The 26,160-nt window shown below is 45.7% G+C and overlaps 1 protein-coding gene across 1 annotated transcript; it reads right to left on the bottom strand.

Moving 5' to 3' along the window:
• Positions 1 to 183: 183 nt before the first annotated feature.
• On the bottom strand, positions 184 to 26,160 carry TTC19 (tetratricopeptide repeat domain 19). The gene is made up of 10 exons (XM_040245907.1): positions 25,972 to 26,160; positions 25,780 to 25,892; positions 24,368 to 24,478; positions 23,903 to 23,941; positions 23,148 to 23,204; positions 22,791 to 22,852; positions 20,746 to 20,840; positions 2,483 to 2,637; positions 1,625 to 1,787; positions 184 to 1,263 (listed from the first exon to the last, which is right to left on the bottom strand). Exons 1-10 carry the CDS (start codon positions 26,138 to 26,140, stop codon positions 1,130 to 1,132), a joined length of 1,098 nt encoding a protein of 365 aa, XP_040101841.1. The 5' UTR covers positions 26,141 to 26,160; the 3' UTR covers positions 184 to 1,129.

Genomic DNA, 26,160 nt, shown 5'->3' with positions numbered 1-26,160 from the left:
GTTGCACTGAAACTTGATTAAAGGAATTATTAACCTGGTGAGACAATGAGAAGATGCTTACATCAGCAAAATAGATTATTCTAATAGAAGATTCTGATTTGAGCCTAATTCCTGTATTTTTAATTCTAAAGAGTCAATGACTTTTTGAGAAACTCAAAAGGCTTCAGTATTGAATACATACAATACTGTCGTGGCGTCTCCTGGTTTATTAGGAAGAGATCCTTCTTGTGTACACAGGAGCCAAAGGCACTAGTTCATCCTCCCCTCCCCCACACCAGAGGGACTGCAGGACTGCCCCAAGGCAGGGACGGCGCTCTCGACACACCATCCAGGTTAGGCCACACTGACCTTCTCCCAGGGCGGAGAGAGTCCAAAGACCCCACGGGGAGACTGAGAAGCAAAACTCAGACTTGGGGCTGGGGTCCAGGCAGTGCTTCCTCTATGGCCCCATTACTGTCAGTACGTCTCCCCCAGGGTTCCCCTGAGTCAGGGGACCTGGCAGCCCTCAGACAGTGCTGCCCTGTGACTTGGTCCAGAGGGGTGCATGCTCAGAAGGGACGGACCGTAGGAACTGTCATTCCTTTTCTTCCTTTTTTCATGTCTACAACCAGATACGTACAAAAACACGCAGTCCACTTTTATGTATAATCTAAAGGGGACACTACTACTTCCAAGTGCCCGATTCCCACTTTAAAGCTTCACGTCTGATGCTTTGTGGCAACCAAGATACTACTTTTTTATGCATTAAATCCCACAGTGGTCTTCATGAGATAGAGAATAAGAGAAAGCAACTCACCCTGAGATTGGTAGCTCTGTTCTGCCAGGTCTTGATAAAATAAGACATAGCAGCAAATCAGTGAACCAAAACCTTACAGTAGAGATGCCCCCACCCCAGGTGAACACTGGCCCCTCTTAACCTGGCACGGTTCAGCACCTCCCCAACCATCCATTAAAACAGAGCACCGCCTGACAACGGTCCATAAAAAAGTCAGTCGGGAGGGGGTGTGTGCAAAACAAACAGCACAGCTTGTCCTCCACCAAGGCTTAGGTGAGGGGATGTGCATGTCACGGACAGAGGATTTAAGCCACTGATTGGGAGCCACCAGGACTGGAACAGAGGTATCGGTAGTTATGACAAAGGTCTGCTTTTTCTTGCCAGCTCAGCCAGCTCTTCCCTGATGTGCTGCACAGAAGCCTCGTCTCTCTTCAGCTCCGCTTGCCTCAGTGCTTCCCTATAGGTCTCTTCTGCTTGTGCGTACAGTTCTGGAACAGCCCGAGAGAAGGGAGAAAATGCATGTTTCATCATGATTCTGAAACGTTCTGAAGAGAAGGCACGTGCGATGGGACAGCCTAGTTCACGGTGTGAGACCTGGTGTGAGACAAGCTATGACCATGGGACGCCCGGACCTCAGGGAGCCCTTCCCTGATGGAAATTCGGGTAAGGGACCTGTCCCTGCAGGTTTCTGAGCAGAGGGCAGAGCTTCGTGAGGACACATCGAGCTGTCCACATGCCAAAGAGGAGCCTGCGGAGCACTCTGGAAACAAAGGACCATGGCCTCACTGCCCACCCTCAGCCCACCACCCAGGTTCCCAGGTTCCCAACCCACTGATGGGCACCCCGCACCTCTGTGCGTCAGGACTGCAGCCAGATTGCTGAGCAGCACGTGCAGTTCAGGGTGTTCCACCTGCCTCGCCAGGTCTGATGCCCTCTGTGCGTGAACACAGGCCTCATCAGTGCGGCCCTGTGTGTCCAGGGTAGTGGCCAGGTCATTCAGCAGCACGATGGTCTACACGGGAGAAAACAGCTGCTGCTTGCAAACGAAGATTCGCTGGAGAAGACAACAGCTACCCACGCCAGTACTCTTGGGCTTCCCTGGTGGCTCAGCTGGTAAAGAATCCACCTGCAGTGCAGGAGACCTGGGTTCAATCCCTGGGTAGGAAGATGCCCTGGAGAGGGAATGGCATCCCACTCTAGTATTCTGGACTGAAGAATTCCATAGACTTGTCCATGGGGTTTGCAGAGAGTCAGACATGACTGAGCAACTCTTCACTTTCCATAGCCCTAGTGTCTGGTGTTCTGTGGATGCCCTGTAGGGCTGTCTTTCCTAGCGGTGCCCCTTGGGGGTCAGGTGCATTTATCATCTACACTGCACAGCAACAGTCTGACCCTCTGGAAAATGATACAAACCTGGAAACTAGGTAGCAAGATGAATATTACTTATTAATTTGTCAAAAAAGCAGCAGGAAATAAACACAGCAAACAGTAGTGACAGGATGTGACCTGTCCTATGGCAAACCAGTACTCTCGAAGACCTCTGGGCAGATCTAGTACCTCCCTGGCAGCCTCAGACCCTTCCTAAAACAGAGGGTGGGGGGAGTGGATGCAGCAGGGCCCTCTGCCGAGGGTCTGTCCGCATTTCCTATTCTGGATTCTGAAATCTTCGTCTTAGACGCTGGCTGTTTTTAGACGCCCCCCCCTTACCTGTGGGTGTCTTTCTCCAAGTATTTCCTCAGAAATCCGCAGAGCTTTTTCATACATCCTCTGTGCCTGAGACGGCTGCTGGGAGAAGAGCAGGTAGCGCGCGTAGGTGTCCAGACACATGCCCAGAAGGAGCCGTGTGTTGGCCTTGTCATCCGCTGAGAAGGAAGTGCGAGCAGTGCTGGGTGCAACGAACAACCACCAGAAGGGGGGGGGCAAGTGCTCTGAACACAGTCACTAAACCAGTCTTCCTGACCCATACTTTCACACAAGGTGATTAACATCTACACTGGCTCTTGGACCCAAGTGTGTGTTGGGAAGGGGGGATTTACCAAACCAACAAGTAGGTATATCCCAGAACTCAACTCCCCTGACACCACCTACCCAGAGAGTCCCCAGGTAACCCCCCACCCCACTCCAGACACCGGTCCAGGGTGTCACTTGGAGATGAGAGGTTCCCAGGACCCCTCCCCTCGGGTTCAATCAGTTTGCCAGGGTGGCTCACAGATCACCTGTTTCTATAAGGATACAACTCAGGAATAGGTGAGGCGGGGGGGAGGGGCTTCCCGCCTCTGCAGGTGCCACTGTCCCTGTGCCCGCTCCAGAACAGCCCCAAGCCCCATCCTCTGGGGTGTTGATGGTGGCGTCTTTAATAAAGCGCTGGGAACTGAGTCACCTCCCACCCCAGTCAGGGGTAAGACTGAAGGCTCCAACCACATAGCTGGCTCTACTGGCAACCAGCCCCTGTGCTTTAACAATAGGCTAAACCACACTCCACACTTAAGAAAATCTGAAGGACCTGGGGAGTTCGGAGGCAGGAACTATGACGACCAAAGACCAACGTCTGAGACATTTTCACCATCTGAATGACCAAATAGGTATTTCTTATAAGTCACAATTACTGCAATATGAGTAACGAACCTTTCCATACCTTTTAAGATTGAGTCCACAAACAGATTAAAACAGTATTATTTTTAGTTTGAAACTAATATTATCTACCATGAACCAGGTGAAGATAAACTCTTAGAACAACAAAAAGCCTAGGGCCAATAAAATTTTCTGGTATGAAAACAGCGCACAGAAAGGAACCAGAGAACACTCAGAATCCTGGGATGGAGCGTCATAACCCAATTTAAAGAACAGCTAATCTATTTTTTGAAGAACAGTAATAAAGGCTGCAATGTATGGCAGCTTCCAATGTACCATGTCTGAAAAAGAAGAGCCAGACAGCAGGGCTGGGGACCACCAGGTAACAGCAGTCGGCCAAGTAAAGGCCTTGGAGCCACGACACAAACAGCACTAAAGTGGTGGTGACCTGGCGGAAAGGACACTTGCAGACAGCTCAGCGGAGGGGCATGTTCACATGAAGGACTCAGAGGGTCCCTCGGGTAACCTCACAGAGCACGATCACCGGGTGCCCAAGTGAAGGGGTTCAGACGGGTCTGTTTACCAACAAAGGGATCACCACACTGAAACAACTCCTTCCATATCTTCCAAGTTTAAATGGTGCATAGACTTTAGAGATGACGATGTTGCCAAATAACCATATGATCAGTTATTGAGAGGATAGTTTAAATAAAACAATGCACAGTATCTATAAAAATAATCTCAGAAGGTAAAAGTGAAAATAAAACTTTCCTTCTAGTAAAAACCCAAAGTTCTTACTCTAACCTAGTTATATATAAAAAGCAAATGATAAAAACCAAACCAAGTTTTAAATAGATCACCTTACAAATTTTAAACTATTTTTAAACAAAAAGCACATATAAATTTATGGATAAATATAACCAATACACAAAAGCAAAACATAAGATGGCACCAAATAAATATCACTTGAGATACCATTTTTCTGAAGCAATAAAAATAGATCTCACTAGGTGCACTCTTTAAATGCTGAGCAAAAAGCTTCTAAAATTAGCAGTTTAAGATCCACACTACTGCGAGATAACAACGTGGAAAAAGGCCCAGGCAGAGAAGCTCTGTGCCCCCCAGGTACTGACACAGGCCCAAGGTGACCAGAAGAGTCACAACACCTACAGACACTGAAATCTGCACTCCTGGAGAACAAGACAGAGATGCTTACTATGTATCGAAACTGTCACAAAGTAATGTGTGCAGTACTCCAGTTCTGAAAACTGTTTCAAAAATGACTGCTGACTCTTTACTGGAACACGTGCTAATTCTCTGTAAATATTTCTACATTAAAAAAGTATACTCTGTATACTTTAAAATTAGAATATATGTTCAATACTGTAACTCAAAAATACAAGAATAAAGTGACAAGTAATTCTAGTGGAAAATTATTACCCCTGATACCAGTAACGGTAATTAAACTACAATGGCAGAAAAGATAGTAAAGCTTTTTAGAAGGAATTAACTGATGAGGTAAATTTTACCTGTTAATATTTCATTATTAAGAAAATATACTTTAAATTCACAGTACATTCTAATCACAGTAACAAAGTTTTTTAACACACATTTCTAAATATAGGACCAAGGGAGAGAGAAATACTCTGTAGTGAGACCATCAGCACACTGCTAAGTTCATACCTTAGTGAAGTACCAGAGTTCCTTTCTCTAATAACAATTAAAGCATGCTTCTTTGAAATACCAATATAAACAAACACCACTAGAAGTCATACACCAAAGAAACCTACTGACAGCGGAGAAACCGCTGCCACCAAAGGGCTGTTCGAATCTGAGAGGAGGGAAGTGTTATTTATCTCCTCAGACTTTAATTGTAAGTAATTCTTTATCACAAATCATTCCTAGGAGAAAAAGATGAGGTAACCTAAAATCAGTCTATGAAAAAGATTCACCACAGAAATCTTTAGTCAAAATACAAGGAACCTGAATTTTCCAATGCACCAAGCAGCTTTTATTCCAGGAATGCTGAGAATGACTCAGTGTACTTACTATATCTGTATACCAAATCAGGCTTGCATAAATGCAGAGTCTCCATCAGTGAGACGAGCATCTTTGATTTGGAAGAACTTGAGCACAGGTCAATAATAATCTGGGAGAGGCTACAGGGTCTTTGAAGCTAAAGGCATTTGCTGCTCATGCTCCAGGAACGTCCTTGACCTGCCAGGCTGCATCTCATCACCTAATTACCTTGGTGCTTTCCAAGACCACTAACGGTGCCAGTGGAAGGAGTTTTGGTTCCAGTAACATGACAGATAATCTGAAAACCCTTCTGCTTCAAATATTAGATAAATCATAACACATACCATTTTACCTGCACAGCTGAGCTCCTGAGAGAAGGAAATCCTGAGGGCCAGCAATTACAAAGGAGCTAAAACCCAAAGGGGAGGGCATGAAGCAGGGCCCAGTTCTCGCTGGTTGTGTGGTGGCCTGAGTGTCTCTGAATCCAGAATTGGGTTCTGCATCTCACACAGGACACAGAAGTAGATCTGAACTCCCTATAAAGCCAGGATGACCCCAGAGGCTACAGGGGGACAGGGACCACATGGAAACCCATCACAGACACCCCCCACCCCACCATGCTCCATTTGATGTCTAAATCCGAGCCATCCCTTCCAGGCTCGGACCTGAGAGCCTGGAAGAACAAAGCCAGGCCAGAGACTCATTTCTCAAAGCCACTGAAGAGTCTGTAACCCCGAGTATGTAAGCATGGAGACGGCTCAGGTGGGAATCAAAGGATGGTTAGAGGAGGCTTCCCCTGAAGATAACTGAGTAACCCCCCACTGGAACTCTTCCTCAGAGGTCAGGGGCTCCACCTACGAGCCCTGCGCCAGCCCCTCTAGTCCTTATCCCTCAGCTTACACCCCCATTCTTCAGCCATCTTCACATATGCAACCACTTCAGTGGGTGTTTGCTGTGTTTTTCCTCCACTAGAAACCGACCAGGTTTTACTTACAGCTGTATCTAATGTGCATCCCAGTGTTTCCTGACTGGTTGAATGAACGAAAGAGAAAAAAGAAGGTATGAACTATACACGGGAGGTATGATAACACCAAACATTAATTTTACCTACGGAAGTCACAGGAGCAGGACATGAATCTCGGGAAGCTCGACACAGAGGTGTCATTACACACCAGCAAGAAAGGGACTCACTAATGAAACAGCCCTGAGTTAAAACCCAGTCTGGGGGAGGAAAACATAACAGCCATTACCTCACACCACAGTAAAGACAAATTCCAGGCAACCGAAGACTCAGTGGAAAAGAACCAAGTACTTATTTATTTGTGGATTATTAGCATGTTAATTGGTTTCCTCTGGATTGTTGTTGATTCCTGGTTATATGGAGTATCAAAGAATTATTATGAAGCTCCATTAGGAAAAGATACAAAGAAAAACAGCAAAATTTATCTCTGAGGTCCGTACACACGACCCCATCATGACACATTGGTATTCTCTAATTTTTCAATCACTTTGCAGGTATCTGGACACCTAACCACTGTCAAAAATGATGTGTGGAGATCATGGTTTCCAAACAGTGTCACTTTTGGCAATTGATATTTTGACAGATAATTTCTGTGAATTACAGTGTTTAACTTAATACGCATTAGATGTCCACCTCCCCTCCAACCCCAGCTGTAACAACCAAAGTATCACCAGAAGGTGCCAGGTAGAAACCAAGTCTTTAGAAGAGACTGTTTTTCTGACCTTAGAAAGTGGAGGATTTTATTAAACAAGACTCAGAAAGCACAAGCCATGAAGGAAGATACCAAAAGATTCTCCAATCTGTCAAATGCCCTAAAGTGAAAAAACAAGACCACAAAGAGAGAATGTAACCAACAAAATAGATGCTCCAAAAAAAAAAAAAAAAAAAAAGGATGCTTAAATATATTAAGAATTATTTACACATCACTGAGGAAGAAAAGAAAAACACCCTTCAAAGAATAAGGGAAATTTTTAAATGAAATACAGCGCAATAAGAATGCCAACACATTGCCGAAGAAAATACAAAGTGGTGAAAGTGCACTGCTCAGCATTTGGGAATGTCTAGTGTGTGCAGCCAGCAGTCCCACTCCTCGGTACGCCCCTGGGGAACAGCCGGGCGTGTGCGCAGAGACACAGGTCCCAGCATCACTCCCACAGCATGAGAGGCAGGACCTCCATGTCCACCGAAAGGCCAAGTGAGCACTTGCCCACAGCGGAATATCAGGGCCTCCACTAGCCTGCATCTCTCCTCTAGAGGATGGAAAAAAGGCAAACCTCCCACCCCACCCTGCCCCCGCCACCCCGACCTGGGAACAATCACAGGAAGTCACCTCTTCCAAACAGACATGCAGCGTGACAAGCAAATAGGGCCTTTGTGTGAAAATTAACATATTTAAGTATCAACGTGGATAAAGCTCAGCAATATGATGAGTGAAGAAATAAACTGCAGAAACAATTATACAGTAAGACACTGTTCATATAAAGTTTAAGAACATTTTAGTCCCGTAGTTTACTGATGTATTCAAGTATAATAAACAGGCAGAAGAGTCATAAACACCAAAACCAAATTCAGGATTATAGTTACATCAAGGAGAAGTACCCAAGGGGTTTAAATTCTCCCTAGCCCCCCAGACCATCATCTGAAGCACATGTGGTAAAATACTGGCTTAGCCGAAAAGTCTGTTCAGGCTTTTCTGTAAGATGGGATGAAAAACCCGAATGAACAGTACCTAAGACTTGTCAAAGCTAAGGGGAAAGCATACAGGTATCTATTAAAGTTTCCACTATTTTTGCTTAAAATCTTTAAAAAGAAAAGTACAGTACTTACTTTTCTGGATAACTCAGTAATACAGAATACACAGTGGGTAAGAGGAGACAATATATTTATATACTATAGAACAGACAAAAGAGGTAGGCTGGGACTATCCTGGTGGTCCAGAGGATAGGAATCCACCTGCTGATGGAGGGGACCCGAGTTCCATCCCTGGTCTGGGAACTAAGATCCCACATGCCTCGGGGCAACTTGGAGCCCATGTACAAGAGAAGCCTGAGCACCGCACCACTGAGTAGCCCCTGCCCACAGCAACTAGATCGAGCCCACAAGCAGCAATGAGACCCAGCACGTCCCAAAAAACCCAAATAGGTTCACCAAAGACCAGGCAGAATTCAGAGAGACCAACCCCTAACCTTATTATGCTAAAGAGCTTCCAATGCCTACAAAGTAACCAAGCAGGAGAAAACAGGTTATTTACAAAAGAAGGTGAATAAGTTGGCTTCCGCATTCTCTGCAGAAAAATCCCACCAGATGCAAAATTCCAGATCGCAGAGAACTAGGGAAAAGTAGCAGATTTATTACACTGTAGTCATCTCGTCTTACACAGGAAACCGAAAATAAAAATTTTTTTTCTGAGTCAAATACATCTTGAAGAAATTTTAGGTTGCTCTTAACAGAACTAAGAACCATATTATGTGCCTTCCTTCCAAAATATAAAAGGAGATTTAGTGAGGAAAACAACCCTTTAAGAGGGACTTGAAAACACAAGAAATAACAAAAATGGAAAGCTTTTAACGCAAAAATTTAGACCAAATATCACTTTCAATTCTAGATTTAAGTAGGTTTTATTATCACAAGGCAACAATACTCAGATTAGGTTAAAAAAAAAAAAAAAGATCCAAACACAGGCTTCTACAAAAGACATACGGAGGGAAGCCCTCGTGGCTAAGAATGGAGCTGCCAATTCAGGGAGCACAGGCTCGATCCCTGGTCCAGAAAGATCCCACATGCCACAGGCAACTAAGTCCATGGGTCACGACCACTGAGCCCTCGCTCTAAAGCCCACAGGTTGCAACTACTGACCCCTCGCACCTAGAGCCAGTGCTCCACACGAGAAGCCACCACAGTGAGACGTCCACGTACCGAAAGAGTAGCCTCCCAGCTAGAGAAATGCCCTTGCAGCAAGGAAGACCTAGCACAGCCCCCAAACCCCAAACATACTGAAAACAAAATGACTCAAATTTTAAGAGTAAGATATAGTCAACAATGTGAAACTAAAATTTGTGACAAATACCTTACATAGGACAAAAAAGAATCACTTTTCTGATGAAAGGATAATTCATAATGAAGCTGTATGTGTGTATATATAAAATCTGGGACTTTAAACAGCATAGATATATACAGAAAAAAAATCACAAAAACATAAATATTGTCTACTACTACACAATGTCAGCAAGGGTACAGAAGCCTGAACAACACTATAAGGCAACTAAACCCGACACACTCCTACAGAGTGCACCTCCCCTCAAACGCACAAGCAACACCCCCAGACAAATGTTGTTGTTGTTTAGCTGCTCAGTCGTGTCCGACTCTTTGCAACCCCGTGGACTCTTCTGTCCATGGGACTCTCCAGGTAAGAATACTGGAGTGGATTGCCATCCCCTTCTACAAGGGATCTTCCCAACCCACGAATCAACAGACTCTTGTCTTCCGTGTCTCCTGCATTAGCAGGATTCTTTACCACTGAGCCACCAGGGAAGTCTGGATAAACCACGTACCAGGCCATGAAACAAATCTCGATAAAATGTAAAAGGACTGAAATCATACAAAGCACGTTTTCTGATCACAATGGAACAAACCTAAAAATCAATAGAAGGAAATTTCGGACATTCACAAATACATGTAGATTAATCAGCACTCTCCAAAATATCCAAGAGATCTCAGAAGAAATCACAAGAGAAGTTAGAAAATATTTTGAGATACATGAAAATAAAAACACAACACCACCAAAATTCATGGGATGCAGCCAACATAATAGAGGAACATTTTTAGTTGTAAATGGCTACATTAAAAAAGAAAGGTCTTGGGAAGCAGACTCAAGAGTGTGTGTGTGTATATGTGTATATATATGTGTATATATATATGTATATATATATATGTATATATATGATTGATTAGCATAGATGTACAGCAGAAACCACATTATAGAGCAATTATCCTGCAATTAAAAAAAAAAATCTTAAATCAACAACCTAATCCTCTACCTAAGAAACCAGAAAAAGAGCAAAATAAACCCATGGCAAGCAGAAAAGATTAGAGTGGGAACAAATGAGGTAAAAAACAAACAAACAAAATTAGAGAGAAAATGAAAGCAAAAGTAAGCAAAAGTTGGCTCTTTGACAAGGTCAACAAAACTGACAAAAACTAAAAAGAAACACATATAAAATAGTCAGCAAAGTCCTTCGTAACTCAGAGGGGTAAACATAACACAGAAGAGCTAAACCACTTAATTGACAGGTTAACAAACTCTCTGATAGTCCCTGTGAGCCCAGGCCACAATGCTAGAGCATCTCACCCTCCACAACAACTCCACAAGGAAGGCTCTCCCGTCATTTCTATGGGCAAGGTCCCACTGCTGTTCTAAGTGGAGAAGCCAGAATTCCAACCCAGCTCAATTCGAAGCATTCATGAAACCAAATGCCACTAGAAATACTCCAACTTTCCAGAAATGTTTTACTTAAAATATGAAAATCTGGGGAAGGAATATGATCTTGAATACATAGCAGAATATTGTTAAGCTATGCTTTATAATTCCTAAGAAAATTTCTTCCAGGAAAATACAGAAAAAAAAATTATAAAATTCCTTCATCCATGCATTCACTTACTCATCAGATATTTATTTAAGTTATGTTACTGATACTGTCCCTGGTACTGAAAGCAACTCAAGAAAATAGAACCACCTTAAATGCGTAGGGAACCAAGGAAGGAAGAAAAAAGGGTGCGAGAAAATAACCAAAGGAGATCTGACCCAGATGGTTTCACAGATCCTACAACTTCCAAGGACTAGGCCACTCCATGTAATGCCGCATACCTATTCCAGGAAAACACAGAGAACACGCCAACTCATTTTATTACATTAATACAATCCTGTGATGACAAGCTCAGGAAATCAACTACGGATCTCACATGAGAAAATAAATGCAAATGTCTAAATAAAATATCAGCATTAAATATTACGCAGCAGTACTAGCAAGCCTGATACAGGACATCTACTCATGCAGTTTGACACCAAATTAGACTGAAGACAAAGCTGTCCAGCACTGCTGTTACTTAACACTCTGAGACTATGGCCAATGAACTAAATTTAACAAGGGGGGGAGTAAGGACACAGGAGTAAGGACACTATGACTTCCCAAGTAGTTAATTCTGTATCTGGAAATCGTGTGAATATCAACTGAAACCAAACAGTTTAGTAAGGTGTCCACCGAGAATCAGATGTGACAGAACAGCATCCCATCTGTGCAGAAAGCAGCCTGCAGCCCTAAGTGACAGGACATGCCCCGAGTGACTTCTGCCAGCAGGGATGCCATTCATTCGTGTCAGGAGCCCCTCTCTCACATGATTCGAGAAGAGGGATTCTGAACACTGTCAGAAATGGATCCTGGCCAGTTTTAACCAATCACGGTAACCCCTTTGGTTTGCCAAGTACTGGGTTAGAAATGCCACATGACCCACCCCAGCCAAAAGGAGTTAAGGGTAAATCCCCAGGGTTAGGGAAAGATTCCAGCAGAGACAACCTGGCCTCGAAGAGAAACATCCGAGGAGTCTCCCTTTTCCTCTGGATGCTGCTGTTTCTGGGCGAGATTCCTGGGAGCTGACAGTCACTTTTCACCCGCAAGGGAAGCGCGAGGAGAAAGCCAGCACACTGAGAATGTCAGTGAGGGGCAGTGGGAAGAGCACCCTTGGCTGAACTGCCAGGCACATAATAGTGTCCTCACTATTTAACTCAATTTAGTTGAATTTTTTTTTGCTGTTAGCAGTCAAATGTTAACTTATTCAGATGGCAATCTCCCCAAACTAGTATCTTAAAATTCAGTCTCAAAGCACTTTGGGAACCTGACGAAATGATCTAAAATTCATGTGAAAATTAAGGGAAAAACCAAATGGGAGGCCTTCCCCTGCGGTTCAGTGATTGAGAGTCCATCTGCCAATGTGGGTGACATGGGTTCGATCCCTGGTCCGGGAGGCTCCCGCATGCTGTAAAGCAACTAAGCTCATTTGCCACAACTATTACGCCCGTGCTTCAGTGCCCAGGAGCCGCAACTATTGCACCCACGTGCCTAGAGCCGAGCTCCCCAAGAGAAGCCACTGCCATGAGAAGTCTGTGTACTGCAACAAAAAGCAGCTAGCGCCCACTCGCCGAGACTAGAGAAAAGCCTGCGCGGCAACAAAGAGCCAGCAGGGACGAAAATAAATGAAATGATTTTTAAAAGGATAACGCTTAACACTTTCTGAGTACCTAGTACGCATTAGTACATACTGTCCTAAGTGCTTTACGTGTATTAACTCATTCAATTCTTTTAACAGTCCCAAGAGAAAGTATTACTCTTAATCCCATTCTGAGGATTAAAAATAGAGATTTGACCAAAGTCACAAGGCAAATACATTAACAGAATCAGAAAATGTAAATTAATACAGTCTTTTCTAAAGCAATCATGCAGTATTCATCAACAACTTTGAGGTGTGCTGACTGACCTGCAATGTCAGTGCAAAATCCACCCCGAGGAGTCAGCTCTGAACACTGCCTTATGTTCAGTAGCGGAAGGCTGGGCCACCCCGCCTGGACTGGATCCACACTCTTATACTCCACTGCCTCCACTCACACATTAGAGCCCCAGAAGAGACTGAGAGGAAGGGGATCTGGAGTAAAGCAAGCAGCCCAGTTAGAAGGATTTGCCATATTCGTAAAAAACAGGTGACGGAGGTGGGAGGGAGGCAGGGGGGCGGCGGACATGTGTACACCTGTGGCTGATCCATGTGGATGGATGGCAGAAACCAGCACGATACTGTAATTACTTTCCAATTAAAAATCAAGAACAAAAACACATAGCAAATCCAGTCACCCACTGGCTTTGGAGGAAAACAAAGGTTGTACACAAAAGAAACTATAACTTATAGCCCTGTTACTTGGCTCAGCAGTTAACGCAATTATATTGTATTCATAGTGTGCACATCTCAAATCTGTGATAAACCCTCACTTCCAAGCCACTAGATTCTAAAACTAAATTAAGAAATAATAATTTTATGTTATTTAGAAATAAAATATCGGAAGAAATTGGTTAAGAGTTGAAAATGATTAGGAACAAGTGGGGGAAAGAAAATGATGTTTTTTTATTTTGAAATTGCTGTTTTTAAATTAAGTTGTAAAATTCTTTGACTTTTTATATTATTCAGGTAATATTAGAAAGTAATTTTTAAAAGAAAAATATCCAGAAAAGGACAAATAAAATATAAATCCCCCATAAAGCCTATCAGCCAGAGATAGATAGATTTTGGTATCATTTCAGCCTGTGTTCTATACTTACATTTAATCTCTGTATTGTAAAAAAATTAGACTGCTCCTAACTATATTGTTTTCACTTAATTTGTTAGGGCATTTCCTCAGTAATTAGAAACCAAGTTTTGATCTGAAGTAATATATTCCTGGGATGAAGTTAGTTATGTCAACTGAAAGCACATGAATTTGATAATGGATTTGCTTTGTTTAAAACTGAGGGAATATATTTCCTGAGAAAAAGATAAATCACATTTACAAGAGAAATTAATTTGCTCTTACAAGACCTTTCAACTAGAAAAAAAGTGCTTCCCCATATACTACAATTAAAAAAAAAAAATCAGATTACAAAGTACAGTGTGATCCATAACTTGCTTGCTAAAATGTAAACGCCAGTGGGCAAAACAAACCTAGAAAAACATACACCAAAAAATAAATAAGGATTCTTGGTATGATTATAGATGATCTTTATTTTCTTCTTAATGCTGTTTGAAATTTTATTCTGTAAAATGAAAATACCTCCTTTCGTATCAATAGACAAGAAATGTCACAGCCATCAGCGATTTCTAGCCTTGGAATGTGAATGAGGGCTCCCAAAACCTCAGACGCTGCCGCCTCCCCACCATGACTGCTGAAGGGAGGGGGTGATGCAAGGAAACAGGCAGCTGAGGTGCACATGAAAGGGATGAATTCAGTAAGCCCAGAGGTTTCCATTTTTCCATGCTAAATTTTGCATGCTAAATTCTGTGGGGATGAGAAGACACCTGGAAATACCCACCCAGGGTCTAGATACTGGGTGGAGCTTGGCTGGAAGATCCTGAAAGAATTCCCACCTAGGAGAAAGGCACAGGTTGGGGCAGGCTCAGTTTTTACCAAGAAATACGCAGGGTTTGGCTGAAAGACACCGAGGTGCCTCAACTGTAGAAAGACATAAGGAACGGAGCTCAGACTTGCAAGTACCTAGTTAACTGGACAAATTAAATCCCATCCTAAATATCAAAAAGTGAAAGTCACTCAGTTGCGTCCGACTCTTTGTGACCCCATAGACTATACAGTCCATGGAATTCTTCAGGCCAGAATACTGGAGTGGATAGCTTTTCCCTTCTCCAGGGGATCGTCCCAACCCAGGTCTCTCACATTGCAGGCAGTTTCTTCACCAGCTGAGCCACTGAGGGGGCTCTTTAACACGTACACAGTTAAAAATTAAAAGCTGGCTTCACACACACAAATCACAATCTGGCGACCAACTCCGCAGGCCAACCATGCTTCCCTTATAGACAGGCCAGACAGCGTGTCAGTCGCTCAGTCATGTTGGAAACTTTGTGACCCCATGGACTATGGCCTGCCAGGCTCCTCTGTCCATGGGGATTCTCTAGGCAAGATTACTGGAGTGGGTAGCCTATTCCTTCTCCAGGGGATCTTCCTGACTTAGGAACTGAACCAGCGTCTCCTGTATTGCGGGTTTCCCTGATAGCTTGGTCGGTAAAAAATCAAGCTGCAATGTGGCAGACACGGGGTCCTAAGGAGTTGGACACAACTAAGTGACTTTCCCTTTCATTCCTGCATTGCAGATGGATTCTTACCAGCTGAGCTACCAGGGAAGCCCTACAAATGCTAATAAAAGCAATTAAGAATATCAACAAAAAAACAGGAGGGTGGGGGGAGGTCTTATGACCAACCTAGATAGCATATTAAAAAGCAAAGACATTACTTTGCCAACAAAAGTCCGTCTAGTCAAGGCTATGGTTTTTCCAGTGGTCATGTATGGATGTGAGAGTTGGACCGTGAAGAAAGCTGAGCGCCGAAGAATTGACGCTTTTGAACTGTGGGGTTGGAGAAGACTCTTGAGAGTCCCTTGGACTGCAAGGAGATCCAACTAGTCCATTCTGAAGGAGATCGACCCTGGGATTTCTTTGGAAGGAATGATGCTAAAGGTGAAACTCCAATACTTTGGCCACCTCATGCGAAGAGTTGACTCATTGGAAAAGACCCTGATGCTGGGAGGGATTGGGGGCAGGAGAAGGGGAGGACATAGGCTGAGATGGCTGGATGGCATCACCGACTCGATGGACGTGAGTTTGAGTGAACTCCGGGAGCTGGTGATGGACAGGGAGGCCTGGCGTGCTGCAATTCATGGGGTCGCAAAGAGTCGGACACGACTGAGCAGCTGAACTGAACTGATGCAGAGTACATCATGTGAAATGCCAGCTGATGAAGCACAAGCTGGAATCAACACTGCACGGAGAAATAGCAATCACCTCAGATGTGCAGATGAGACCCTAATGGCAGAAAAGGAAGAGAACTAAAGAGCCTCTTGGTGAAGGTCAAAGAGGAGAGTGAAAAAGTTGGCTTAAAACTCAACATTCAAAAAACAATGATCATGGCGTCTGGTCCCATCACTTCATGGCAAATAGATGGGGGAAAAAAATGGAAACACTGACAGACTTTATCTTCTTGGGCTCCAAAATCACTGTGATGGTGACTGCAGCCATGAAATGAAAAGACATTTGCTCCTTGGAAGAAAAGCTATGATGAACCTAGTGTATTAAAAAGCAAAAACATCAACTATGGTGACAAAGATCCACATAGTCACAGCTATGGTTTTGCCAGTAGTCATGTATGGATGTTGAGAGTTGGACCATAAAGAAGGCTGAGTGTTGAAGAATTGATGCTTTTCAACTGCGGTGCTGGACAAGACTTTTGAGAGTCCCATGGACAGCAAGGAGATGAAACCATCACTCCTAGAGGCAATCAACCCTGAATATTCACTGGAAGGACTGATGCTGAAGCTCCAATACTTTGCCCACCTGATGCAAAGAGCTGACTCACTGGAGGAAAAGGGGGCAGCAGTGGATGAGATCGTTGGATGGCATCACTGACTCAATGGACATGAGTTTGAGCAAATTCCAGGTGACAGTGAAGGACAGGGAAGACTGGAGTGCTGCAGCCCATGGGGTCGCAGAGTTGGACACAAGTGAGAGACTGGAGAACAAAAGAGTCATCTAAATTAAGTACAACATTTTATTGTATTTAGGTTTAATAAATAAGACCTCACTAATCTCTTGCAAGAAAATAACTGGACATGATGACACTTCAAGGTAAATGAGATAAAAATTTTGGGAGAAAAGCTTTAAAGTATTATTTTAGAAATGTCTACTTAACGTGATCTTTCCAGATGTTTGGTAACTTAAGATTCTAAAATTTAAGCTACGTGATGAAAGTTTACCTAAAAGATACTAAGGTACTAAGTCATCAATTACTAGAAAAAAAGAATTAAAAGTATTTGAAAATATTAATGAAAATGTTTGGTATCACCTAAGACGTTCTGTATAAGAAAAGAGGGTGTCAGATGGTAAAGAATCTGCCTACAATGCAAGAGAGCTGGGTTCCATCACTGGGTCGGGACGACCACCTAGAGAAGAAAATGGCAACCCACTCCAATATTCTTGCCTGGAGAATTCCACCGACAGAGGAGCATGGAGAGTCAGACACAACTGAGGAACCAACACACAAATCAAGAAAACAAATGTTTTAAAAAATTATCACTGATATTTAAGCTCACCAATTTATAAAACACCAATGTAAAGACAGAACCTAACTGTTTACTTCTTAGTTTCACTAAAATTAATGTTTTAAGAGTTGAGGATTCTAATTTAAACATGTAATGAAAGCTATGAGAAACAATATAGTAACTTTTCAAAATACAGTAAGAGATACAATGAAATGTTTTCAGTAAAGAAGATATGAGAAATGAAATTACATGTTGGTAAAAAATAAATGAGCTGGTTAATCTTATTTAGATGAAAAATGAAAGACAGGTTGGATACAAAAAGTGATGAGAGATTACAAAGAGGAGCCTTGAGGAAAGTTTTATGCATAGTCACAACTAACTAAATTTAGACTGAAGTTAACTAAGTAAATGGACTGTTAAATGAGCTTATGCCAAGACTGGAAATTTTGTCTCCTCTAAGTGCTCCTTTTGATAACAGATTGTTTTATCAAACCTGCAGAGAAAGAGGATCAAAGACCAAACGGAGGCAGAAAGACTTCCGAGAGAAGAGCAGCGACAAGGCTGGAAAAGGCAATGCTCTTGGAGCCACTGACAGAGAGGAGCTGGGGCTGCAGGTAGAGGCGGGCCTGAGATGGCAGGTGGGCGGGAGCACCTTCCCTAGGGAATGAGGGAACAGGCACCCCTGGGAGGAAACAACCACAGGCGCCTAGGCAAGAAGCACGGGGGCCTGGACCACAACGGGGCAGGAGGGCCAGACGGCTGTGACATGGACATATTGCCATGGCAGGCTCAGTACAGCTTGCTGGTGAGCTACAAGCAGGAAGTAAGGAAGAATCACAGATGGCGCCAAAGCGCCAGGTAAATGGTTGTGCCAGTTACAACACAGGCTGCCTGGTGAGAAGCAATTGTGAGGGGTGGAAATCAAGAGACCCATCTACAGGGGGTGGGGTGGGGGTGTGCAGTATACACGGAAGGAGTAAAAGGGACAAACTCTTTTGGTGTCAAACAAGCTACAATGATACAGGGCACAACACAGGGAATATAGCAAATATTCTACAGTAACTATAAATGGAAGACAACCTTTAAAAACGGAATCACTGTACTGTCCATCTGTAACATATAACACACACCAACTACACTTCAGTAAGAAAAACTAGGTCAACGCAGGAAAACAAAGAGACTCATGTGGAACTTATGAAGTGTGAGATGATCCTCAGGCATTCCGGTCAAGATGTCAGGTAGACAAGCTCCCTCACAGGCTGCGCTGAAGATGCAGAACCGGTACGGAAAGCACAGGCCTCACGATTACCTCCCAGGTGCAGGGGCAGACAGGAAAGTGGCCCAGACGGCGCCGAGGCTCATGCAAGAGGTGACTCAGCAAGCGTGAGCTACCAGGGAGGTGGCCTTGAAGTCCAGTGAAGTGTTTCCCGCAGGAGATGGTGATCACTGGGCTGAGCTGCCAGGGAGGAGAGCTGGTGTCCTCGATGCAGGGAGCTTCAGCAGAACTAATGGAGGAAAACTGAGTTTTGTTCCAGGGAAAATTTTAAGACCACGGAGGGCAGACACCTCCCTGAAGCCACATGTACTGCCTTCAGGGATACCAGAGCTGTGCTCCACCTCCATCATCATGCAAGCGCCCAGCAAAGAGGAAGTGTGAAATCGGAGTCACCGAAAGAATGTCAATCTGAAAATCCCCAATATTTCAACCCACAATAAGAAATCTGAATGCAAGGACATCCCTGGCGGCCCCGTGGTTAGGAATCCACCTGCCAATGCAGGCGACACGGGTTTTATCCCTGGTCAGGGAACATGCCTCAGAGCAACTCCAGAGCCCATGCTCCGCAACAAGAGAACCCCCCACAACAAGAAGCCCCGAGACAGAGTAGCACCCACTTGCCACAACCAGAGAAAAATAATCAAAAGGAATAAAAACCCAAATGCACATGAAAAGATGCTCAACATCCCTAATTATTAAGAGAAATGCAAATAAAAACTATAATGAGATAACACCTGACCGCAGTCAGAACAGCCATCAGAAAGTATATAAATTCTAGAAAAGGTGTGGAGAAAAGAGAACCCGCCTACACTACTGGTGAGATGGAAACTGGTGCAACTACTCTGGACTACAGTACGGAGGTTCCTCAGAAAACAAAACAGTTACCAATCCCACTCCTAGGCATAAACCCAGACAAAACGCAATTCAAAACGACACACACACTCTATGAACACAGAGCGCAGCACTCTTCACAACAGCCAAGACAGGGAAGCAACCTGCCATCAACAGAGGACTGGTAAGACACCCGCGGCACCTATACACAATGCGATGCCACTCAGCCACAAAAAGGACAAAATAACGCCGCCTGCGGCAGCACGAACACAACTAGAGGTGATCACACCGAGTGAAGCGAATCAGATGGAGAAAGACAAAAATCGTGGCACCACTTACACGCAGAATTTAAAATAATGGCACAGGGCTTCCCTGGTGGTCCGGTGGTTAAGAATCCACTAACCAATGCAGGAGACACAGGCTCAATTCCTGGTCCAGGAAGATTCTACATGCCTCCAAGCAACTAAGCCCGTGCACAACCACTGAGCCCAAACTCCACAAGACGAACTCCACAAGCCACTGCAAGAGAGAAGCCCACGAATCCCAACCAGCAAGTAGTCCCCACTCGCCCCAACTAGAAAAGGCTGCCCGCAGCAACGAAGACCCACTGCAGCCAAAAATACATAAAATAAAATTATAAAAAAATAAAGTACAGCACAAATGAACTTATCTACAGAACAGAAGCAGACTCAAAGACAGAGAACAGACTTGTGGTTACCAAAGGGGAGGGGGAGGACTGGGAATGTGGGGTTTTAGATGCAAACTACTGCATTTAGAATGGAGAAACAAGAAGGTCCTATCATGCAGCACGGGGAGCTATACTCAATATCCTATGATAAACTGTAACGGAAAAGAATATTTAAAACAGAAGGTATGCATGTGTAAAACTGAATCACTCTGCTATACAGCAAAGACTGGCACCACATTGTAAACCAACTACTTCAATTAAAAAAAAAGACACCAGAATGGCTGAGAGCCAGAGCCCCCTGCCCATCCCACAACACGACGTCACACCTTCCCTCCACGACAGGGGATGGACAGACTCTGCACTGCTCTCTCACACCCTCGTGGACACTGGGAGCTAAGTGACTTAATCTGTACTGTGACCACGGCTGAGCCAAGAAACCAGAGAAAATAGGTCCCTTCTCCTCCCAAGTTTTCCAGAGATTCTATATGTCAATGACATACTATGAACACGTCACCATGGGGTTAAAAACAAAACAAAGCAAACCGGTGATCAAGTCATTTAAAGAAAATCTTACTCCAAACCCTCTGAGACCTTAGAAACAGCCACAGTTAACATAACGAGTAACTTCCCCTTCCCTGATTGACACACTTCTGTGTCCTGTACTGCAGCCTGACAGCCAAGCCCTCGGTGGCAAATGCAGGCCAAAAAAATAGCCAGGTTTCCTACCTGACAGAACGTCTTCCGATAATTCCCTTTCTCGTTCAATTTTCTCCTCAAGAGTTGAAATACAGAATTCATAGCCAGCAAGAGCCAGTTCCTGTCTGTAAAGCAAAGAGGATCAATCAGCTGTCCTGTCTTCCACCTCGGGTTTGCATCATCTAGTGTTAAGACAGATGGGAACTCTGTTTCAAGTCCCTAAGGGGTGTCAACCTCTCCTCTGTCAGAAGTTTGTTTTTCGTCATCTCGGGGCGCAGCTGGGGTTTCAGTAACCAACACAACCAGCGCTTCCTCCTCGCCACTGGCAGAGCCGAGGGGCCAGCTCCAGAGCCAACGGAGGCCTGGGCTCACAGCAGAACTCTGACTGCTGACCTCGCCCATTTCCGGGGGATGTAGCACTCCCCACTCCTCTCAAGCTGCAGGGCTCCAGCACAAGTTTCTTTGACAGAAATGGAAGCCCCAACCAGGGCGCTAAAAGGGATTTGGCCCCAGTCTGGGGACCCTAAGTCACCAGTGAGGATGCCCAAGCGGCCAGCAGGCCGACTCTGGACAAAGAGGGTTGCCTGCTGGCATCTGAGACATGGTGAGCACGACAGAACATCCATCTGTCCTGGTCTTTGCTCCTCCACTCTGACTCTCAGCTCCTCACTGGAAGCGGCACTAAGCAAGTTTACCTCTCCTCCGGGCTTGGCCAGACGACCCTACTCTACTCCGTTCTCAGAAGAGGAGCAGCTTTCCCCGAGCCAAACCTTGGCAGCAGCAGGGGCCTCATCCAAGCAGGGCGTGGAGCAGGGGAGGCTGCCACCAAGACGTTCTCAGTCATCAAGAGAGAACACTTCTGAGCAGGGTAACTTATGGGCTAATTACTGTGGGTACCGCACAGCTTTCACCTCTTGAGAGACCGTGGGCGTGTCTCACTGTCCAGTGTTACCATCTCTGGGCTTCTCCTTAACCCAGGGGTCCACACCCACCCATATCTGGTCCTGTCTGTAACTCGTCCAGAGAGACTAACCTGGCTGCAATGCTCCCTAGCATGAACCAACCTCAAAGTTTCTCTATAGACTTGGAGTCAGAGGCCCTGAGGCTCTGGTCTATCCAGTGTCCAGCCAAATGCCGGGAGATGGACCAGGTCCCCCCCAAAACAAGGAGCGGACCACTCAGGCGGCACATGCCAGTGCCAGGGTCTCTGGCTGCAGTGAGCACTGCTCGTACAGCACTGGGCTAGGTACCATTCAAAACTTGTAGTACCCAATTTCTGCAGCAACTCAAGGGCTAAGGAGAAGCAAGCCTTCCCTTAAATTTACCCCAAATTAACCCTCCAGAAGTCCTCTGCTTACATCCTCTGAGTTTTCACCTAGAGAGTGAAGGGCACCAGGCCCCTCTATCTGCGTCCCTGACCTTTGGCACACATCTAAAATGCTTCCCAAAGCCTTTCCTATGTACCTGGCAGACTTTTTCTTCTATGTAAGAATCTAGACTCATCCAATACTTTTAAGTAGCACTGCTTTCCTGTCCCACTCGTCCAAAGGCCTCTGCCCCATGCCTCGGTGCCTCCTTGCTACAACCTAGCCACCCCATCACCTCTACAGCCTTTACAAACTGCCCATCGGACGAGCCAGTGACACCCTCTCACAGCAACTCTCTCATCATGTAACCTGTACCTAACTTCCTGCTTTGTTGATACTTTCACCAGCAAAATATGCCACACCCGGCCACTCTTGCATTGCTCCCAGCTTTCCTAGGAAGAGCAAAACTAAGGTTCTAACGACTTCCCAGTTCAAGCAGGAACAGAACACGTGACCATGCCTGTCATGGTGCAGCCACAGGGACGAGGGCTGCAGGCCCCACCGGGCACGCTAATGGACACAGGAGGGGCAAGACTGGAAAAGGCTCAAGATCTCAAAGATGAGGGATGGAACACCAGGAGTGTGACAACCAAGATTTTGGATATCCAGGTGATTAGTAGGATGAAAACTGTGACACCCCAGGGTCAGTTTCTGACCCATAGCCCTCGCCCCCCGCTGCTCCCACACCCAGACTCTGACTACACTTACCTACTCTGAGCAGCATAAATAGTGGCCAGCTTTAGGGAGATCTCTATGATTGCATTGTCTTCCTATTGGGAAAAGAAAAAGGAAGTTAGTTCGTAACAAATAAAATTTCCTCATTAAGTATTTCAGATTCATTTCTAGACTGACTACACCCTGAAAGCCACAGTCTTGATGCTTTTGGAGGAATCAGGTGTCATGCTTTTGCATGAGTGAAAGACTGGCAGTTTTTATACTGGTCTTAGGGGGAAAAATCCCAACTTTTTGGTCAAAACACATGTGGGGGCTGGGTGGAGTTTCTAGGACATAAGGCTATTTTGAAAACTGCCTCAGCTAGGGTGCAATATTATGTAATGTCCTTACCTGTTGCATGCCCCCTCCAAGCAGGTAACTCATTGTTGCTTTAAAAAGTTTTTCTGCCTAAAAGCATAAGGAAGAGATTTTTCTATTTGGGCCCCATATCTAGATGACCCTGCATTCTAAGTATTAGTCTGAGGCAGCATTCCTTGAAAAACACATATACAGAGAGAAAGGTAACCTTGCGTTAGAAAAAGACTAAAATGCCGGGACCCCACACCCTCTGGGCACCTTGTAAACTACTCTGTGATATGTAGAACCAGCTTCAGAGATCAACTTCCCACCCAAACCCACTGTGGCAGAGACTGCAAACTACCCTTTTCAGGTACAGTCTCCTCAGTTTCCACTAGGTCAAGGGTCCTTCCTTTGCATTTCAGGTGTGATCATATGAGGAGGCTGCGGCCAAGAGATGCATGCAGTTTACACAAACATCTTCAACAGCGTACTTCACAAGGACGCTGCTGGCCCTCCATCCTCTCCCTGCCCACAGCTAGAGGTGAGCCAGCGCTCGTACTCAAGCGAGAATACATCTTAGAAGGAACCTGGGCTCCTGGGTCACTTCATGGGGTAGAAGTGCCCACCCCTCTTCAGGGTTCAGCCGCCTCTGGACTAATACATTAAAGGGATATGCTTCCTTCTTATTTCAGTCACTTTATCTTGGGGTCTCTTTGTTACAGAAGCTTTGCCTGTACCCTTATGTGCAGAGGTCCCTTGAAGCTAGCCATTCACAAATTCACAACATTAGAACATGATTTACTTACATTTTCAAGCTGACCCCTTATAAATGCTAAGTTCGCCATCTGAAAGCAGATTATAAGTTGTTTTTCAGTTTAAAGCATTGTTTCCACTTACTTCAAAATCTTTACACTGAAAACTCCCCTTCGCTTTCACCTTCTATCTAAAAAAACAGGCCAGAAACTGTCGCTAATCTGCTAGAAGCAAAGTTCAGCAATGGGGTGAGAGTACGTGCATAGACTCTGATGATAACAATTCTAGATCCACTCTTCACTGAGAACACAAATATTAATGTTAATTGTTTCTTTTCGGTCTGGGGTTGAGGTTTCTTACAGGTGACAGTCCAAGGGTAATAAAAATGGAAAGCTAAAGAAAACTTAGTAAAAACAAAACCCAGAGAGACATCCTGCAGGTCAGGAATACTAATCAGGAACACTAACAGCCCTTCTCCTGCACCACTGGCGGCGGCTCAGACTGGTCGGAGGAGTTACCAAGTCATAAGTGTAAGCAATGGCCTTTGTGTTGTGACTCTTGTGGGCAAGATGAAGAGCATCATGCAAAATTAGCTCTGCCTCTTCTGGCTCATCTTTCATGATGCATAACTGAAAAGAGAAAACAAAACAAAAGAAATTGAAACACGAAAAGAACAGAGACATGCACCGCCAGACAGAAGCGAGTACGGCTACGTGTCCCAGTACACAGAGGGAAGCTAGTCATTCATTCCTCAAACACTTATTGAATCCCTGCTGTGCAAAGGCATGGTGTCTGCAGTGGGGACTGGAGAGGGGCTCCCCTGCAGCTCCGCATGGCCACAGATATAGCACACTGGCTGACAGACATAGGCAGCAGGATTGTGAGCACTTTTCACGAGCTCTTATAACGGAGCTGCTGGCCCTACATCCCCCTCCGCTCTTCCTGCAGGACAGGTGGGCTCAATCACAACCAATGACACAGGCGAAGAAAAGCAAGAGAAAGGAACAAGGGGTTTCCTTCAAATGGGAGTCAAGAGAAGCCACCCAAGGAAGCGACAGTTAAATTGAGGTAAAAAGAAACAGAAACAGCCAACTAAGTAAGGAACTATGGGGGGAAACTGACCCAAACAGAGAGCAGGGAAGGAGCAAAGGTGCTACAGACTGAAGATAATGGACTTTCAAGAACCACTCAAACAATGAAAGTGAACAGATGTGAACTGAGGATGGTGATTGTTACTGCCAAGTAGGGAGGCAATGGGGTGGGACCATAGGTCTCACCAGCCAGGGCAAGGAGTCTGGGTTCTACCACAAACGCTGTGATGGGTCAATCAAGGCTTGTGGGCACGGAATGACACCAGCTGATCTACATTTAAATGATCGCTCCAGTTGCTGTCAAGCCTGGATGGAAGGGGGCAACAGGACAGACAAGACTGCAGGCTGTGGCAGCGTGGCCAGGGCGACAGGAGGAGACACAGAAGAGGCGACAGGTTCGAGATTTTGGATTTGGTGGCAAAATCCAAAACTTCGTTGCTGGATTCTCGGTATATGGGAGGTGGTAGTTAGGTACCACACAAGTTCTCAGAATGGGGCAGACTACAGAAAAGAAGAGGTACTGAGGGAAGGGGTCGGAGAGGTGCCTAAGACCACAGGTTCGTTTGGGTCAGCTGAAGCCTCAAATAGAGTTGGCATGCGGGCCGCACCCGCCGTGTGGGTATGAGGCGGCGGTCAGCCCAAAGGAGGAGGCCCGGCACCCCGGGAAGACGGGAAAACGTTCAGGAAGAAGAGGCCCGCCCCGCTCCCCTGTGCGCACTTCTCCCCGCGCTCGCAACCTCGCAGCCAGCAGCGCCGCCTCCACCTGCGCCCGACGCGCGGACCCTAGGACTCCGTCCACCCGGGTCTCCGTAGTCGAGGGACGCGCTGCGGCCCCTCACCTTGGCTCGCTTCAGCAGCTGGATGATCTCGGCTTCGGCGTCCCCGGCTGCAGCCCCGCCCGCGCCCCGCCGCTCCTGCTCCGCCGCCGCGGGCCTCGAGGACCAGGCGAGCGCTGCAGGAAGGGGCATTGAGGTCACCGCGCTCAGCCCAGCCAGCCCGGCCCGCCCGGCCCGCCGGCCTGCACCCCTCACCTGCCAGCAGCGGCAGCAGGCCCGAGCCTCGGCCGCGCGGCGCCCCTCGGCAAGGTGGCGCCCGAGCTCCCGGCGCCCCGGGCAGCAGGCACACCGGGTGGCAGAGGCCCCGCCGTTCCGCCACCCGCAACAGACCTCGGGCCAGGCCCACAGCCAGATGCCGGTACATGGCCGCCAAAGCGTCCTCTG

This window comes from Oryx dammah, unplaced genomic scaffold (assembly GCF_014754425.2).
Source record: "Oryx dammah isolate SB20612 unplaced genomic scaffold, SCBI_Odam_1.1 HiC_scaffold_8, whole genome shotgun sequence".
Classification (NCBI taxonomy): domain Eukaryota; kingdom Metazoa; phylum Chordata; class Mammalia; order Artiodactyla; family Bovidae; genus Oryx; species Oryx dammah.
This window is presented reverse-complemented; position numbering and strand designations above follow the sequence as displayed.